Source organism: Tursiops truncatus, chromosome 11 (genome assembly GCF_011762595.2).
Source record: "Tursiops truncatus isolate mTurTru1 chromosome 11, mTurTru1.mat.Y, whole genome shotgun sequence".
Lineage (NCBI taxonomy): Eukaryota > Metazoa > Chordata > Mammalia > Artiodactyla > Delphinidae > Tursiops > Tursiops truncatus.
Genome location: NC_047044.1, coordinates 49793059 through 49812107, shown reverse-complemented (window position 1 = coordinate 49812107; position 19049 = coordinate 49793059). Strand labels below are relative to the sequence as shown.

Below are 19049 nucleotides of genomic sequence, written 5' to 3'. Positions count from 1 at the left end.
GGCTGAAGGAAGGAACATGCTTTATCTGGTTAAACAACAATGACGGCTCAGGGAGGAGCTGATAGGTGCATTAAAGTACTCAAAAGACTTTGGGGAAGTTCAGAAGAATTAGAAGAGCCAATGGGTAGAGGTATAAGGTGGGAATCCTCAGCCTGTTGGCCTAAGGAATACTTCCTAACACACACAGATTTTAAAAAGCAGGGGTTACCTTGTAAGATAGTAAGTTTCCTGTCTCTAAAAATATTGAAGCAGAAGAGGTTAGATGTGAAGTTTCCTATACTGAAAGAGGAAAACAGAAGGAAAGATGTGTGTGTGTGTGTGCGCGTGTGGACAGTGTTTGGAAGAGAAAGACCAGTAAGTGTACTACAAGCCATGCTTCATCATTCCATCTCAGTGTCTCGTAAGGTTTGGTGCATAACAGTGATCAGATCCTAAAGCAGGTGATGAGAGAAGTCTTTCATATGACAACCATGGACCGCACCCAGTTATGAACCCTGCTGGGCAAAGCTTGGTGGGAGAACTTTAAATAAAGAAACATTTTCTTGAATATAAAGGGACTGTAACCTTAAATTAGAGGTAAGTCTAGAACCCAGGAAAATAATTGCAGAGCGACTTGAAACAGGATGAGCTAACCTGCCAGAAGGTTTAATAAAAACACATGATATTGTGGGTGTTCATAAAAAGAAATGCTTATGAAAGTCAGAAGCTGTAGGAGAGCTCCATGGGGAGATGGAATATGATATGTGGGGACGACACGGGGCATCAGCATCAGATGTGTAAGTTCATTTCATCCCTTTTTGATCTGAAGAAGTCAGGTTTTTAAGAGAGAAGAGGCCTCTATTTAGTTAGGGATCTACAAGGCTGCAGGGTAATCCTTGGACGTTGCCCAAGGCAATCCACTCTCCCAGCCTTTGAAATGACACCTCCTCCTCATTCTACAACCCCTCCCCTCCTTCCTCTCTGTGATGATCTCACCTATTATTTCAAGAAGAAAACAGAGCAGTCAGAAGAGGACTCAGGTATCTCCTTAGCGGGAAACCTACCATAATCTTCCTGCCTCTGTGCCTCTGGATTCATCTGCCTGACCTCCTGCTGACACCTCCACTGCATGCTGGATGCCCCCCCTGGAGCCTCTTCAAAGGTTTTGCTTTCGCTTTCATTCCCTTTCCCTCCTGCGTCAATTTCTCCCACTCCACTAGATCAACCACGTCAGCACACAAACACGCGGTATCCTCTCCTGTATTTAAAAAGGGAGTCTCCCCGAGACCACATGCCCCCTCCGGCTACTGTCCCATTTTTCTGCTCCTCTTGATAGAGTCTTTTGAAAAAACATTTTTTAAAAAATTAATTAATTTATTTTTGGCTGCGTTGGGTCTTCGCTGCTGCGCGCGGGCGAGCGGGGGCTACTCTTCGTTGCGGTGCGCGGGCCTCTCATTGCGGTGGCTTCTCTTGTTGCGGAGCACGGGCTCTAGGCACGCGGGCTTCAGCAGTTGTGGCTCACGGGTTCAGTAGTTGTGGCTCGCGGGCTCTGCAGTGTGGGCTTCAGTAGTTGTGGAGCATGGGCTTAGTTGCTCCGCGGCACGTGGGATCTTCCCGGACCGGGGCTTGAACCCGTGTCCCCTGCACTGGCAGGCAGATTCTTAGCCACTGCACCACCAGGGAAGTCCAAGTGTTTTGAAATTCTGAAAGAGTTGTGCACATTCTCTGACTCTGTTTACTTAGGTCCTATTCTCACCTCAGCCCACTCAAAGCAGGCTTTTGCTCCCACCACTTGACTGACACTTCTCTAGTTAGGGTCCACTACAAACTCTCTTCTTACACAATCCTTTAGCCAATTCTCAGTCCTCGTCTTATTCATCTTACCATCAATACTTGGTTCAGTTTTTCTCTCCCTCCTTGGTCCCATGTGGTTCTTAACTTGGATTCCAGGGCACCACATTCTCCTGCTTCTGCTCCTACTGCCTCCGTTTCTTCAAGTCTTTTGCTGAAACTTCCTTCATGGCTGACCTCGGAAGGCTGGAAGCCCCAGGCTCAGACCTTGGACCCCATCTCCATCTATCTGCACTACGAAGATGGTACCCCTCATCCCCAAGGGTGTAAATACAAACTGATTGCTCCAAAATTTATATCTCCACTGACCTTTCCTCTGAGTTCCCTACTTCCCCCTTCCACTGATCCATTTCTTCCCCAGGGTCTGTCTCAGTAAATGGCATCACTACTTACCCAGTTAAGAGCAAAACCCTTGGACTCATCCCAGACTCCTCTCTTCCTCTCACATTCCACATCTAATTTGACCATTTTTACTACCTCTACCTCCATCATCCTAGTCCAAGACACCATCATTTCTTGAGTGAAATAGTACAATGGCAACTGATCTCCCTGTCTCTGCTCCTGTCTCCTTAAAGTCTATTTTCCATATAGACGCTAGAGAGATTTAAAAAGAAATGCATCAGTACCTCAACTGTTCAATCCTTGCAATGGTTTCTTGTCACACCAAGAATAAAACTGAAGCTCTTACCTTGGCTACAAGTTCTACAGAACCTACCTTTGTCTCTCCCTCTCTCCAACCTCATCTGTTGCCACTCTCAGCATTGCTTCACCCTTTCTGGCCATGCTGGCCTTCTCTCAGTTTCTTTAACAAGCCAAGCTTGTTCTGACCTCAGGGCCTTTGTACTGGCTGTTCTTTTTGGCCTAGAATTCTCCTTCCCCAGACCCTTATGGGTTCACCCCTCATTTTAGGCTCACTCAGTTGTTACTGCCTGACTGAGGCTATCCTTGACTTTCTTTTCAAACACAGAGTCCAGGTCTTTCTGCCCACCACTCTCTACACCTTATACTAGTTTATTTCACTTTATTGCACTTAGCACAGCCTGACCTTATGTTAGGCAGTCAGTGCTTGTTGAATGCCAGTCTCCCCACTAGCATGCCAACTCCAGGAGGACAGAGGCTTGTAGGATACTGCTAGCTTCTGGAACACTACTAGGCACATATAAAAAATGAGTGAGGATCATTTTAGTTATAATGGACTTAGGGAGCAAGTAAGGGATTGGCTGGAGGAAAAATAAAGGCCGTGCGGTGAAATATGCAAGGGTGAACTGCATGGAATCAATGTGTAAGCAGTTTACATTTACATGCAGAAGGCAGGACGGCACCAGGGGAGTAATCAAACTCCTAAAGAGAAAAAGACTTTCCAGGTGCTATAAAGTTTCCCCCCACTGCCCCCCGGTTCTGAAGCAGAAATCTTCCTAACATCCGTTTACCATCTAGCTCAGTAAGAGTCCTTCGAAATGTACAAGAATGTTTAATATTAAGAGAATTGAAAATGTATATACGGAGCACATTGCCCAGAGTCAGTCTTTACTCATTGAATCGGATATTGGGAGATCTATGTGAACGGATGTTAGAAATCTATTTGCCAGGTGAAATGCTCTGCCACAGAGCAAAGTGACTCATTTTACTCATTCAGTGTTATCTTAAGACTCTGTATTATTCTAAGGTTTTAGAAGCGAAACACAAAGCAGAGAGTTATGGTGTTACCTGTTCAAGAACAAGTATTTAAAAGCCTGCTTCGGCAATTTCAGGTTTTTTCCTTGAAAATTACAAATGTATAGAATAGATGACAGCACAGCCGAAAGCAAACTAGCAGCCTGCTTCCTCAGTTTCTGCTAGCCCCCAGTTACTTAAATAATGGCATGACCCCTATGAGCGCAGCCTCTACTCACTGACCCACCTGTAATCAAGGGCACAGTCAGTGATGACTGAGATAGATTCTGCAACTTGGACAGACAGAGGCCACCCACACTCAGAGGCTCCTGCCCACCTTACATTTTCTTACATTACTTCAGAGCAGAGGCTCCATTGGCCACTAGGAGGCAGTCTTTACACCTCATTCTCATTAAGAATTCTCACCACCTTCTCCTTTCACTCACTGCTCAGGACTCTGGTAGAAATTCATTGTTACCTAAATGCATTTCAGATAAAATTTTATTTTGTCCCTTACTTTCTAGCCCTATGACCTTGGCATGTTACTTTAGCTCTCCGAACTTGTTCCCTCAACTGTTAGAGGGAAATGAACAAAACTTAGTTCCTGCAGGTGTTGTGGAAGAAACGCAACATTATTTATCAAAATGGTTAGGCCAATACTTGGAACACAGCATGAAATGAATGACAACCAGTATTTTTAAAATTTATCTATGGCTTCCCTCACTCTCTCTTTCTAGATTAGGTTACTCTTGTGATCACTGCATTCTTGTTATTTCTTAGGCTTTGGGTTAATATTGTTCTCCCTCCTCGCTATCAGCATTTCTTTTCATTTTATAGCAAAAGCTCCAAATGCCTTCCACTCCCATCCAAATGCCCCATTTCTGCACTATAAATCAACGACTACTCATCAATATACTGACAAACTGAAGTTCTCAAAGGCATATTTCTTTGGAGAAGAATCTCACTCCAAGCCAGTGTTTCCCAAAGTATAGTGTATGTAAACATTGACGGATATATTTGAGGGAACACATAAAACTTAAAAAAAAAATTTCAGTTATAATTTTTAAAAACTTATATTAGAAAAATATAATTAGCATATCAAATTCAAGATAATAAAGCTTAGGATAAAGATAAGGAAAAAAGTGAATCAATTTAAATTTACTTAAAATCATATTAATTATAGTCAAGGTGGAACAAACATATATAACAAACATTATGAAGATGACACGACTGAAATTGCGGGGTGTTCTAAGTCATGTCAGCCCTAATAAGAAAGGAGTATTAATGAGCTCAACTGCTCTATTCTACATTAAACTGTGTAGGATGGTTCTTTTCTTTCCCTAGTGCCAATCAATCCATACAACTCTTTTATTATTATTTTTTTTACAGAGCAACTATTTTAAAAAAATTTTACTGGAGTATAGTTGATTTACAATGTTGTGTTAGTTTCAGGTGTATAGCATAGTGATTCAGTTATACCCATACATATATTCATTCTTTTTCAGATTCTTTTCCCATATAGGTTATTACAGAATATTGAGTACAGTTCCCTGTGCTACACAGAAGGTCCTTGTTGGTTATCTATTTTATCCATACAGCTTGCACCCAGCCAAATTCTCTAAAGTCACTTAATTAAAACACCCAGAACTGAAGGTCTCCCTAACCTGGGGAGCGGGAGAATTCATTTATCTTCAGTGCCAAAGTAGTAGACAGAAAAGACTTTCTCCTGTGGCTCTTGTGCTCATCTCCTTGAGCCTCCTTGTGAAATGTTTCCAGACACTGGGAAGCTGTGCTGGCCGTAGTCAGAGTCATTCTTATGACTTCGTGTACCCAGAGCACGACATTGACCAAATGCCACCACTCCTGTAACACAGTGGGGCTCAGGGAATATCCAAGCACAGAACTAATTCATTACAAATAATTTCCCCTAAACTGCATGCTGAAAGAACTATTGTTTAAAAATCATTTGCTGCCTATGTACCACTTCATTATATTTCACCCGTGTCTACGAAGGCAGGAGAGAGGTTCAAACATAATAGACTGTCATTTGTCTGAATCGCTAATGAAAGCTGCAGCACTGAACACACAAATCAAGCTGCTCGTTTTGCCCAGCGCTATCTGAGAACTCAGGGTGTACCACAGAGCAAAGTGGATCAGCTCTCCGGGGGAAATCCTTCATGCGTACCTGCCATAAGAAGTAATAAGTTCTGCTTTGCATCACTCTATTTACAGACTCCAGCTAGTTTTGCATATTTTTGTGGCCTTTTTTCTATAGCAGCACACGTTCTCGAACGAATCACTCTCATCCTGTCGATTTTATTGTTAAATTGTGCTCAGACTTTCTCTTTAGGTGTTAGAGGATCGCACAGACATTTTCTGTTCAAACAGGAACAAATGAGACTTGGGGGAGAGACCTCTGGCCTTTGAAATTCTCCACGTAACTGACAGAATTGTAAGACATTTAAAGTGTACAATGTGACGATTTGATACACGTAGGCACTGTGCAGCACCGTGCTTTGTATGACATGACATACTTGCTTGAGTCAACTGAGTTTGGTTTCCCATCTGTGAGACTCGCCCATTTCTTGGAGCAGCTCAGTGGTGGAACTAAACAGAGGAAGGAGAACCAGGCCCCAAAATCAGAGGAAATGCCCTTCATCCACCTGAAGAGTGTTAGAGCTATAAAATCCTATTGTAAATGTCACACTATATATCTACTATAATCATGAAAATTTAGACCAATGAAGTGTCAAATTGTGTGTTAACAAAGAGGAAAATGCTGAACAGGGAGGGCAGAACCTTCAAAATTCCTGTCCTTCCCCCTTAATTCAAGGTTGCCAGCTTCTCTGTGATACCAAGGGCACTGTATTATTTTCCACACTTTGACTTTTCAGTAGGTGTCAATGCTTCCTCGATGTATTCTAAACAGCGTGAGTGTATACATCTTGGGCTAATGGGCATTTCAGACTCTCAGCTCCATATCTGTACACCCTCTGCAAATACTCAAATGTGAGAAGCAAGAAAGACATATCATCTTCATTTAATTATGACCAAATTGATAAATGTCTTTTCTCATATTCTAGGAGGAAAAAAAATTCCCACACAAACTTCTGACGGCTCATTTTGGCCACAGAGTTAAGATCATTTTCCTGGGGCACCAAAGTTTGGAAATGACAATGGGTGTGAACACTTGACATCTTCCTGCTTTTGTGAATTGCCCAGAATTCTTTGTCAAAACTAGCATAAACAAAGAAAGCTATCCTACCTGGAAAAAGTATGTGAATCAAATAAATAATACACTAACTCTAGGCCTTCAGGTCTAGTATAGTATCCTGTCTTTTCCGTTCATGAACATTAGACAGACATGATTAAATGCCTCATCTCTAAGTGGCTAAAGCCACAAATTATTGTAAAATGTGCTAATCCAAGAATCATACAGATATCCTGTAATAATCTGGACAACCCTCAGGTGGCCAAACTCTGATTCACCAGTAATCTCTCAAATAAAGGAAGATCAGACCAACAGATTCTTTTTAATAATCATAGATGTGTAGTAGAATCTGTTAGTTCAAAATAGCTTTGTACTTGGAATTCACCAAAAATGAGCTCAAAAAATGAGCGGAAGTGAGACTGAAATATGCCTCCTTAATAGTTTTAAACAGAATGTTAAGTCTTTAAATTTAAACTTCAGTGTCATAGGTAGTCGTGTCATTTCTTTTTTACTAGCATGGTTATTAAAAATTTTACAAAACCTTATGAAAGACTAAAAAACCTTTTTTTTATACATTATGCCATAAGAGACACAATTAAAATGACGTTTCCAAATAACAAGAAAAATGCATTTCCCCTTTATCCAAATCAAATGCATTTGGCTCCTAACAGATGTTTAATCCATTCCCTTTTTTGAGAAGAGACAGGAGTGGACCGAAAGGATTTACAGTTAGAATTGTCATTTCATGAAGGACACATATTTGACTTGTGATTATAAAATAACTGCTATAGCAATCTTGAGTTTAGACAGTGGTAGTAGATTTTGATATGAATGAAAAGCAAATTATATTTTTGTTAACATTCAGGGTCACTTCTCTGGGTCAGAATTATTAAAAGTTACGCTTTGTTATGCCATGGAAATAGTGGAAGCCATGTTAAGAAACCTTATCTATGTATATGTGTACAAATATTTATTCCAGGAAGCATCAGGTCTCTATAGAATTAGTTTCAAAGAACAGCTTATGCTTTCATAAAAACGTGTATAGAGAGCTTTAAAATGCCTTCCACTACCTTATACTCTTCTTCCCTTACACCTCCCCCCCTTCCATCAGAGAAAGTGTTCACATGAACGATCAAATCCAATCACCATCATTGGATCGGTGGGGAGAGATGTGAGGAAAAGCCATAGCTCCTTTAAAATTCCAGCTTCTGGGTGTTCGCTTACTGCCCAGGAATTGGGGCACCAAAATCTGCCCTGAGAAGTGCCTTTGCACTGAGAAGATCCAGGGGCCGGTAGAGGAGCCACGCTTTCCTTTACGCCTTTTTCAGTTCCTTGGTGCATTTTTTCTTTAGACACATCTTTCCTTGCTACCAGGGTGGTGATAATACTTTTGAGGGAAGTGAGGTTGGGAGGTAAGCACAGGAGAAAGAAAAACAGGCCGTAGGGCTTCCCTGGTGGTGCAGTGGTTGGGAGTCCGCCTGCCGATGCAGGGGACGCGGGTTCGTGCCCCGTTCTGGGAAGATCCCACATGCCGCGTAGCAGCTAGGCCTGTGAGCCATGGCCGCTGAGCCTGCACGTCCGGAGCCTGTGCTCCGCAGTGGGAGAGGCCACAACAGTGAGAGGCCCGTGTACTGCTAAAAACAAAAAAACAAAAAAAAAAACAGGCTGTAAACTTTGATTTTGCTCTTTTAGCTCCCCGGGGTCCACCTTCATTCCTCGGGAGGACACTTTGGGATTTTTCAGCCGAAGCTCCAGCAAATAATAAAGAGCGTGCATTTTCCAGGTCTCTGCGCATTTCCCTCTCTCTCTCTCTGACTTCACAGGGATAAAGGTTGCCATGGTAGGTGACTGGTTAAGATTTCTGGATGCTGGATTTAGATCTCCCTTTGACTTAACTATTTGGCCAAAGATCAGGGGAGAGTCCCTTTTTTTTTTTTTTGCCAGAACAAGAATTAATGGGGATTTTTAGGTAAGACAGTAAAGGTTCAGAACTCCAAGTGTCAGAACTCAGTCAGGACGCAGTTTCCAAGAAGTTCCCTAATTTACTGTTATTTCTTAAGATATAACAGTAAGTCCTCATCAGTTATTAATCGCTTTGGTTTCTTAGCCTTCCGGCTGGTGAACTCTTTTTTTCTCTTGGGCTGTTCTAAATAATTAAGAAGATTTTGAGGACGCCCAACCCTTCTGGCTGCTGCCTTCTAAGAGAGAACAAAAGGGTGTTTGTTCATGTTCAAACTCCAGGAGAATAACCCCTGAAGCCTACAGAAAAGGTTCCTGATTCCAGAGACTTAAAAACTGACCTGAGGAAGAACAAAAGGAAAAAGTCTATTACGAAGAATCACTGTATGTCATGAACTAAGGATTATAATTAACAATTTCTCTGTACCTAATATGTAATGTTAAAAACTACTTATTGACTTTAAGGAAAAGCCTGGCCCATAAACCTGTGTTATAATTTAGTATGTAACACTAGAAAACCCATGAAAGGAAAACATGAGACTAGTCGGTGCTTTTCTTTAGTACCACATAAAGTGGTAAGGACAGTGGGAAGGCTCTTCAACGCTTCCCAGCAGAGTACTGAGCACCAGCTAATTAGAGAGGCCAAGAAGGAATTGATGGATAACTGGCATTCTCGAGCTTCAAACTTTGGGTACTTCCTTATTGCTGACAAGGAGAAAGCAGAGAGCACAGCACAGAGCTGATCGCAGTAGTTTTTCTAAACGTGATCGGCACTAAGAATGATGTTTTATAGGATGGAATAGAAGAAATCTCAGCACTGGGTGATGCCATCTAATTACAAATTGCAAGTTACTTTAGAATCTTCAAAGCACACAAACAAGGATAGGTAACATTCACAACATGCCTCTTTCTAAGCCAGGTACTTTCACTATGAGTCTAAGCCTTCAGAATAAGAATAAAAATAACCACATGTAGTTCTTATAAAAATAAATAATAATCACAAACAGGGCAGAAACTGGACTCATCTCGCTCTTTACGCAAATGGAAAATTCCCCTTTCATTGACAGATCTGCCAAACCATTCAATTTAACATTGGAAACACTGCATTGTTTCTCCTGGATTGTTAAACTACTGTACTCTAGAATCCTGTCACTAAGCTTTAGCTGTACTCAATTTGCTTGTATATAATATAGAAAGATGTTAATTTTGATAAATTTCTAAATGTATTAATGCTTTTAATCCTTCTCTTAAGTATAGTTGCTACCATAAGAGGTTTTCCACAAATTACCGAGTTCAGATAAAGTTTGAATAATATTTTGAATCTCCTTCCTCCTTTAATTTTAGAATGTTTATGTCATTCTCAAATTCAAAGTTTCAAAATATGGAAGTTTGGGATAAAGACATTTTAAGATATTTCTGAAAAATCTTTTGTTGAAAAAAGTAGGTATCGTTTATTGTACTACAAGGAACCTAATCACAGCTTCCTAAGGAAACAAAAGTCCCAGAATTCTACAAGAGTTGTTCGATGGAAGTAAATCCAAGTTCAACGAGACAAGAAGAAAAGAGTAATTTGTTATTCAGCATATATATGATCTGCCACAGCAATCCTGAACCACTTTGTTATGCCCGGTTTGTCTCAGTAAAGGGATAGATGCTGCTGTGAGAATCATACCCTGAAATCAGAGGTGAAAGTAAGTCAATGAGTGAGAGCTGATATAAATTCAAGTCATTTTACAAAGGATTTGCACACAAGATGAATTTTCACAAGTCTGCAAGCTTTTCCAGAGTCTAGCTTTCATGAACGTTGTTTGAACAAGTTGTATAGAATGCAGTCTCCACCCTATGAAATAGCATTTTTTTTACCAAGTTGGAACTATTTAGGATCACCAAATAACAGGGTTCAAAAGGAAAACAGCTGAAAAATCCAGCAGTCTGGTCTAACCTGGGATGCTCTGTCTCCTCACAGCCAATGCTCCATCAGGCGGTTTTGTCTGGCTGGCGGATTTAGTGTAGGGACTCTCATCTGCAAAGGTACAATGAAGGGTTTGGTTAATTTCCATCCAGTTTCTAATGTAGTGAAGATTTTCCAATGGACTGCAATCCTTCTGCCAGAGAGAGGTGATAGGATACAACAGAAAGAGTCTGTAGACCTGGGTCCTAACCTTGGGTTGGCCATAGGACAAGGTCAAGTCATTTAAAATGCTCTGAACATCAGTTTCCTCTCCTGTGAAAGAGGGATATACTTTTTCATCCACCTCTTAGGATTGTCAGGATCAAGCTATAATGCACATGAAGGCATAGAATGGTAAGAAGTTTGTAAATCCAGTACACAGATTATTCGCCTGTCACCTATATTCATTGATAAATAAGCATCAGTGACTGTCAGTAATCAGAAGACAAAGAAGGAATAAAACGGCTCAATGGGCACTAAGAATAAACAGGTAGAAGAACAAAGGAAATGAAATGTTATATTTCAGAGAAGCAGATGACAGAGTATTAGTATTGCAGGGAGTAAAGACACAGAATTAGTGGGTTCCTCTTGGAAGTAGGAACTGGCATCCAGTGGAAAATAAAGGGACAGGGACATTCAGAGTAAGACCAGAGAAGCTAGGTTAAGAACAGGGAAGGAAGGATGGTTTGGGGAAAGAAGACATATATTGCAATGAGCTGATGTGCCCTCTTTTAGAAAGAGATGGAAATAACTTGCAGAACCAGAAAAAGAGCAACTGAAGAGACAGAAGGACTAAAGCCTAGTATACCTGTGACAGGCAAGAAGCTGAATGAGCAAAACACCAGGTGACAAAATCATACAAGCGATGGATCCATCAAATTCTAAGTAAAGTGATTTTTTTTTTTAATCTAGGAAAGGATTTAGTCTGTCTTGGAATATAGGAATAATGATCTAGGATGGCAAATATCTTCTTTCTAGTTTGCATGGGACATTTGTATAAAGTAAAAGAGATGTCTGAGTGACAACCTTAAACATTTTCAAGAATAGGATGTATCTGGCCTGAGCAGACATAATGTAAAATAATTACCTAGCAGATCTACTCAAGCTGGATGACCCAAAGGTTACTTCTGGCCACACTATCAGGTTAGTTTGTGGTTGTTGTTGTCACTGTTGTGATAGGAAATCATTAAAGGATTAAAAAGCGTTATATTGTGCACGGCAAACTATTAAATACAACAAGGATCTAATTCAGCAACAAGACTTAGTCATCTGAGAACATAATTCTCCCAACTAAGTAGTCTGTGTTGCAAAACTGAGGAACTCCATTCCTCTTTAGGATGTTCTTCTGGTTGAAATGATTCACGATTTCTTCATAAAACTAACAAGGTCTTTGTAAGCAATGACAAAAAGGAAAGAGTAACACTGCTGTAAGCTGCAATTAAAAAATGGCAGTCATGCTGTTTCATGTTTCTATTCCATTTGTCACACGATTCTTTAAATTCTTCCAACCATAAACTACCAACTTTCAGATACCAATACACTCAACAGCGTCACTTTTGCTTAGGAAGCAGTATCCTAGATCTCTGACTCTTCTCTTTGCAAATGTGATTTTGAGTAGAATCACAAACCACAACACAAAATGCAAGCATTATACTACAAAAGTCTTCATTTTGCTACACCATGCCCACCTGAGTATTTGAACTCTTTTCTCACAGTGTTGGTTTAATAACTAGGCAATATGCTCTATATAGCACCCATTAAAACAAACTTACTATATGTTAAAATCTGGATTCTTTATAAAACCAGTTTAAAAATGTATTTCCTTTTATTATCTAAAACTTTGAAACTGTGTATTTATGAGTACAGAGCACTGAGCCAGGAGATACCAATCACGACGACCAGTTTCAGGGGACAGCATCTTGGAAGCCTAAGGGCTTTCCTCAGTTTTCAATTTGTCTAGAGTCCAGCCAATTAAAGTCTTGGGTTGAATTCAGTGTTGGATTTTCTTAAAGGGCAATAAGAGATTTGACCAGGAGACTCTGGGGTGTTTTGCACTTGATGCTCTATTTTAAGGAGGCATGTCTTTAGAAATTTACCCAGTTTGCATTACAGAAGCAGTCAACCCTGGTAAAACTATTTTCTCATTTATATTTGAAAACGTCCTTGATTTAGAGCCGAGAAGTCTAGTTATACACATCCTTAAAAGGTTGAAACTGAATTATAGATGGCCACCTGGCCAGCCTCTGCTTATCCACTCCCCAGCGCCCAGCCTCACTCCCAGTATCAAGAGTGTCCTTGCTGAACACAGGCAGAAGTAGACAATTACCTAGAAGTCAAAATTTGCATTGGTCAAAGGACCAGAGTGAAATAAGTTTGATATTATCTGAGAATAGCTTACCGAAGTTAAGGTGAAAGCAATAATTCTTAATGGACGTGAGGCAGAATCTCGGCAACATTCATCATGAGTTAAGGAGAGCATAGCAACAGAGCAGCATGGCGCCTTTTAACATTTGCTTTTAAAGAAACTTTTTCCTAACAATATATCTTTAATTTAAACCTCCAGGAGGCATCGTAGGCCTTTTGTAAAAACCTACCCATCAGAGAATACGCATCAATTCTCTTGATGTGATTTACGCAAAGTCAATTCTTGATTCAAACTTTGAAGATAGAAACAGAGGGAAGACATTGAATGAATCAGTGGCTGATGGCTCCATAATAGGATATTCAAGGGCAAGAATGTCTGGGGAGCAGACAGTCATGGAGAGCTGTGGAGTCTTCCATGGTAGTTTTCTCTTAAGTCCTTTAATGGCCATTTGTAGATATATCACTAGAATCTCATGATTATAAGGGATGCTCTAGACCACTCTTTCATTTTAGAGTCAGGACTTGAGGCCCAGAGATGAAAATTTATAGAAGGACCTGCATCTAGAATGAGTCTAGACTGAATTTCTTTTATTCCTATTTCTGTGCTCTGTCCTCCTTATGTTATTTCCTCTTGGATAGACAACAAGATTTGATAGGTTATCAGGTATCACACATTTCGGCATCACACAGGCCACACTGGACACACCACTCCAGCAGACACCTGGCATCATGTAAGTCAATTACTTTGGAAAAGTCTACAAAAATGAGCAATCTTAGCCAGTTCCTTTTGTGTGTATAGATAAATCTCACTTCCCTCTCTTCCATATACTTATTTGCCTAAAATAAGTAAATTTAAATTGTACTGCAGAACCAATTTATACTGTTAAGGTCACTTATTTGAAGATAAAAATTTTAAATAAATGCCAATACACATGAAAAGATGCTCCACATCACTAATTATTAGAGAAATGCAAATCAGAAGTACGACGAGGTTACCACTTCACACCGGTCAGAATGGCCATCATTAAAAAGTCTACAGATAACAAATGGTGGAGAAGGTGTGGAGAGAAGGGACCCCTCCTACACTGTTGGTATAGCCACTATGGAGAACAGTATGGAGGTTCCTTAAAAAAAACTAAAAATAGAGCTACCATGTGATCCAGCAATCCCACTCCTGGGAATATATCTGGAGAAAACCATAATTTGAAAAGATACATGTATCCCAATGTTCAATGCAGCACTATTTACAATAGCCAGGATATGGAAGCAACCTAAACGTCCATCGATGGAGGAATGGATAAAGAAGATGTGGCACATATATACAATGGAATATTACTCAGCCATAAAAAAGAATGAAATAATGCCATTTGCAGCAACATGGATGGACCTAGAGATTGTCATACTGAGTGAAGTCAGAGAGAGAAAGACAAATATCATATGATATCACTTATATGTGGAATCTAAAATATGGCACAAATGAATCTATCTACAAAACAGAAACAGACTCACAGACATAGAGAACAGACTTGTGGTTGCCAGGGGGTGGGGGGAGGGAGAGGGATGGACTGGGAATTTTGGGGTTAGTAGATGCAAACTATTACATTTAGAATGGATAAACAAGGTCCTAATGTATAGCACCAGGAGCTATATCCAAATCTCCTGGGATAAACCATAATGGAAAAGAATATAAAATAAGAATGTATATATGTGTATAACTGAGTCACTTTGCTGTACAGCAGAAATTAGCACATTGTAAATCAACTATACTTCAATTAAAAAAATAAAATAAATGCCAATACAGTTCACTATTCCTCAGTAAAGGCCTCAAAAGTTTCAGTGAATTATAAGATCTATGGTAATACTTCTTTGATTTATCAGGAAGACACTAAATAGACTTTCCAGTTCCATCTAATTATGTAAGTGAATTAAAAAATAGCTCAAATAACAAAGGAAGGAATCAATCTATAGATAATGTCTCTAGAACAGTGCCTGACTCATAGTATGCATTCGTTAAATATTTGCTGATAGATGATTAGACTGCATTTAACTTTTCAAACTAGAGCATTTATTGTAAGTAAGCAAACTGAAGAAAGTCAAACATTAGTTACGAGCTACCCTGCCTCCTCCTTCTGATTTCAGTTTCTAGGTTTACACCCTATTGCTTTTAAAGCCACATCACCACCTAACAGCTATTAAGTATTGCCCTATTGTATGTTCAAAATCTGTGACTCTTTATAAAAATAATATTAAAATATATTTCCTTTAATTTTCGTTCAGACTACAGAAAGGTTTATCGCACAACCTTTAACATAATGCCTTTAAACAAAAGAATTCTGATTTTCATAGCGGATGCCCAACCTTGACTTTGATGGTGGATCATGTTAACAAGGGATCCTTATGGAAAGTCACTATAGGGGCAAAGGAGGCATTGAGCTAGTGAGTCACTGCTCACTGAAGTGAATGCTGCAAGTAATCATCAAGGGCACATCAGGGTATCAGAACTGTCAGCCTTTTAACATGACATCTTAGCAGCTAGATAATCACTGTCACATATGATGGCCACCCATTGCCGTTGGTCGTAACAAGAAAGAGCACGGGTCCCCTTTACGGTGACATCCCATAAGGCTAGGGAAAATGCCCTCTGTTAAATGGAGAATCGACACTGTGACAGAGACACAGAAAGGGCTTAGTCAAGCATGTACTTAAAACAGAAGTGGAACAATGGCAGGGACCCATCTATCCCTCTTATTTTCCCTAATTTGGCCACTCTCCTTATGTGCCAAACACAGGAGCGGCAAACACAGATCATTTGTTTTGATTACATGTTCCAAGTGAAGCTGGTATTTACAAACTTGGGAAGCAAATGGCAGGCACCTAAGAAGCAAGGTTTCATTCTGCATCACAACCAAAGCCCATGCTGCAGTTGGGAGAAACCCATCTTGAGGAATGGACTCACGTCTCCTTGAATGGTTGCCTGGCATCAAATAGCATCCATGTGTAATCAGGCGGGTCCTTGTCTCCATCTTCTACTTCTCCCATTCCCAGAGTCTGGGCTTCCCAGAGAAACCGGATATGACTATGGTTTCAAGAATCTCTAGCTGTTTTCGGGGCTTTATTTTTTATTTTATTTTATTATTTTTTTTGCAGTACGCGGGCCTCTCACTGCTGTGGCCTCTCCCGTTGCGGAGCACAGGCTCCGGACGCGCAGGCTCAGCGGCCATGGCTCACGGGACCAGCCGCTCCGCGGCATGTGGGATCTTCCCGGACCGGGGCACGAACCCGTGTGCCCTGCATCAGCAGGCGGACTCTCAACCACTGCGCCACCAGGGAAGCCCAGGGCTTTATTGAAAAAAAAAAATTTAATTTCCTTTGGCTGAGACTAATCAGTCTATGCTAAACAATTCCTAGCAACTAATTATGCACAATTGAGGCGCCTGCTAAGCCAGAAAATCCCTCAACTTCTTGATTCGGGAAAAAAAGGCATTTTGTGCAATTCAACATTATGACCATTTCCTAGCAGCAGGGAGGGAGACAGCCAGCTCATGCCACAACGTTCATGCACATCGTTACGAACGCAGAAGAAAACTGTTTCTCGTGAGTGAACAAAATGAAATCCATTGTGAAGGAAATAATCGGTCCCTAGAATTCAATTACATTCCACAAATTTTAGTGCCTACTATGTGCAAACTAAGAAAGTGGATATAAGATAATAAGACTCATATATTATATCCAATTTTATATTCACCATTAATGAATGGTGATGGAGGAATCCTTATTACATCATAGGTTTGAGACTGGAGCATGTGGTTCATTAGCTGAGGGGCAAAATGAGCATAGGCTCACGGTACTGGTGGAGGTGGGACCCCGTAGGAGAAAGGTAGCTCCACTGTGATGAATTAATGCAGAAGTTTGCAATCAGAAAAATCAAGAAACAGGCAATGTTCATTTTCAGCTAGCCTGGAAGTTCTGTGTGGTGTGGGACCATAATCTTTCCAGTACTTGGGTCTTGTGAACATTTTATCCCAGCCCAGCGGGAACATACTACAGATTGTCTGTTTCTCTCTCTCTCGCTCTCTTTTTTTTTTGTAAGTTTGAGCAACATGGTCTTGGTAGAAAAGTAAGACAAAAATATTACAAGGAAGAAAAATTACAGCACAGGGCATCTAAAACAGAACAAAAAATAAGAAAAACTGACAATATATTTAAAAAACTAAATCTTTAAAAATTTTTTTAAAAGGCAAATAATTCATCACATTCAATTGGGTTATACTCCAGGCATACATTTTATTTTTAATAAATTTACAAAAGCCATAGTGAGAATTTATTTTTTTATTTTTATAAACTTTTTATTTTATATTAAAGTATAGTTAACAATGTTGTGATAGTTTCATGTGTACAGCAAAGTGATTCAGTTATACATATATCTATTCTTTTTCAAATTCTTGTTAACATTTGAAAATCAGTTGCTGATTCAGAAAATTCCCAGAAAAATTCAGAAAATTCAGAAAATTCCCAGAACAAAGGAGATAAAGAGAACTATTATCACAGACAATTCAGAAAAAAGCATTTGATAAATTCAATATATACTAATGATATAAAACTCAGAAATTGGGACACAAAGGAGCATCTTGACTCTTGAAAACAGCTGACAAACCACAAACCACGGCCCTAAGACAATGCAACTCGTCCTTGTTGGAAAACAGGAGTACATATGCACAGAGCTACAGCTATTAATTTGCATATTATCTCTGCCTGCTTGTTTGCTCCACTGTCAGTTTTCTAGTAGTGACAGAGATTGACAATGGAGCAAAAAAGCAGCCAGAGATAATATGTTTCTCTCGTTTTGACATTAGACCTCCAGTTCAGTTTGCTGCCTTGCTGGTGGCATACTCTAAAATTTAAGCAAGATTTCCTGAAGGCTAGCTGTCACATGGTTTTGATCATAGATCTTAATTCTGTCTTTCTCTACTTATTAAGACAAGGTATAACTACAAGCACAAGGCCCTGCATAATTTAAAGAAATGCAAACTCAATGATATGGCCAAATATTCCTCTGCAATCCAAAATAGTTCTTAATTCCTGATTAAAATGACCCTGTTTCTCTAGGGCAAATGAAAAGTACACCCTTAATCTCTCCTAGAGTCAGAGGCTTCTGGGTGCTACATAGACTTTAGCTCTATTGCTTTGGCATGACTTTTTGAGAATAAATTAATTTTATCTCCTTCCCTACTGGGGTAAAGTGGGCCACACAACTACGTTTAAATCAGAAGGGAGCAAGAAAGATCTGAGCTTGAAGGCAGGAGGCAGAAGCAGTGAGCTGCTCCATTACAGTCCCTTTCCTATGAAGAGATGATTCCCCCTACTCCAAGCTACTTCTCTCCTCTCTTTCGTTATTTGTTTTGCATCTGCATGGCATCATTGCCTATCCTTTACTTTGCAGGTTTCCTTACAGTTTTCTCATTCTGACACTGATGTGCTCTATATTCTTAAAGGGGACCAGGTCTTTTGATTCTGAACATTAAAAAACATCCAAACAGAGCAAAACTTCATTTTAAAATCGAATGTATGGTGGTTTCTTCACACTGACAGAATGTCCTCTAAAATTATATTAATCACAATCACATCACCATTTCAGGGATTAAATATTACAGCTGAAATGAATGCTAACCGAGGAAAACAGCTGAACAATCACAGACAGGAAGACACTGGAACTCACCAAAAAAGATATCCAAAGACAAAGGAGAAGCCACATGAGACGGCAGGAGGGGCGCAATCACAATACAATCAAATCCCATAACCGCTGGGTGAGTGAACACAAAGTGGAGAACACTTATACCACAGAAGTCCACCCACTGGAGTGAAGGTTCTGAGCCCCACATCAGGCTTCCCAACCTGGGGGTCCTGCAAGGGGAGGAGGAATTCCTAGAGAATCAGACTTCGAAGGCTAGTGAGATTTGATTGCAGGACTTCTACAGGACTGGGGAAACAGAGACTCCACTCTTGAAGGGCACATAAAAGTAGTGTGCACATTGGGACCCAGGGGAAGGACCAGTGACCCCACAGAAGACTGAACCAGGCCAA

The 19049-nt window shown here is 40.2% G+C and overlaps 1 protein-coding gene across 3 annotated transcripts in view; it reads right to left on the bottom strand.

Moving 5' to 3' along the window:
- Window positions 1-19049, bottom strand: part of GRIP1 (glutamate receptor interacting protein 1) — a 687426-nt gene that overhangs the window by 190934 nt on the left and 477443 nt on the right. For 2 of the 3 annotated variants that reach the window (XM_019952473.3, XM_019952475.3), the window contains exon 2: window positions 10596-10676. In XM_019952473.3, coding sequence (XP_019808032.1) covers window positions 10596-10676 — 81 coding nt within the window. Of the gene's footprint in view, window positions 1-10595; window positions 10677-11691; window positions 11756-19049 lie in introns of those variants that run through there. The other variant, XM_073788409.1, reaches the window with a different exon arrangement.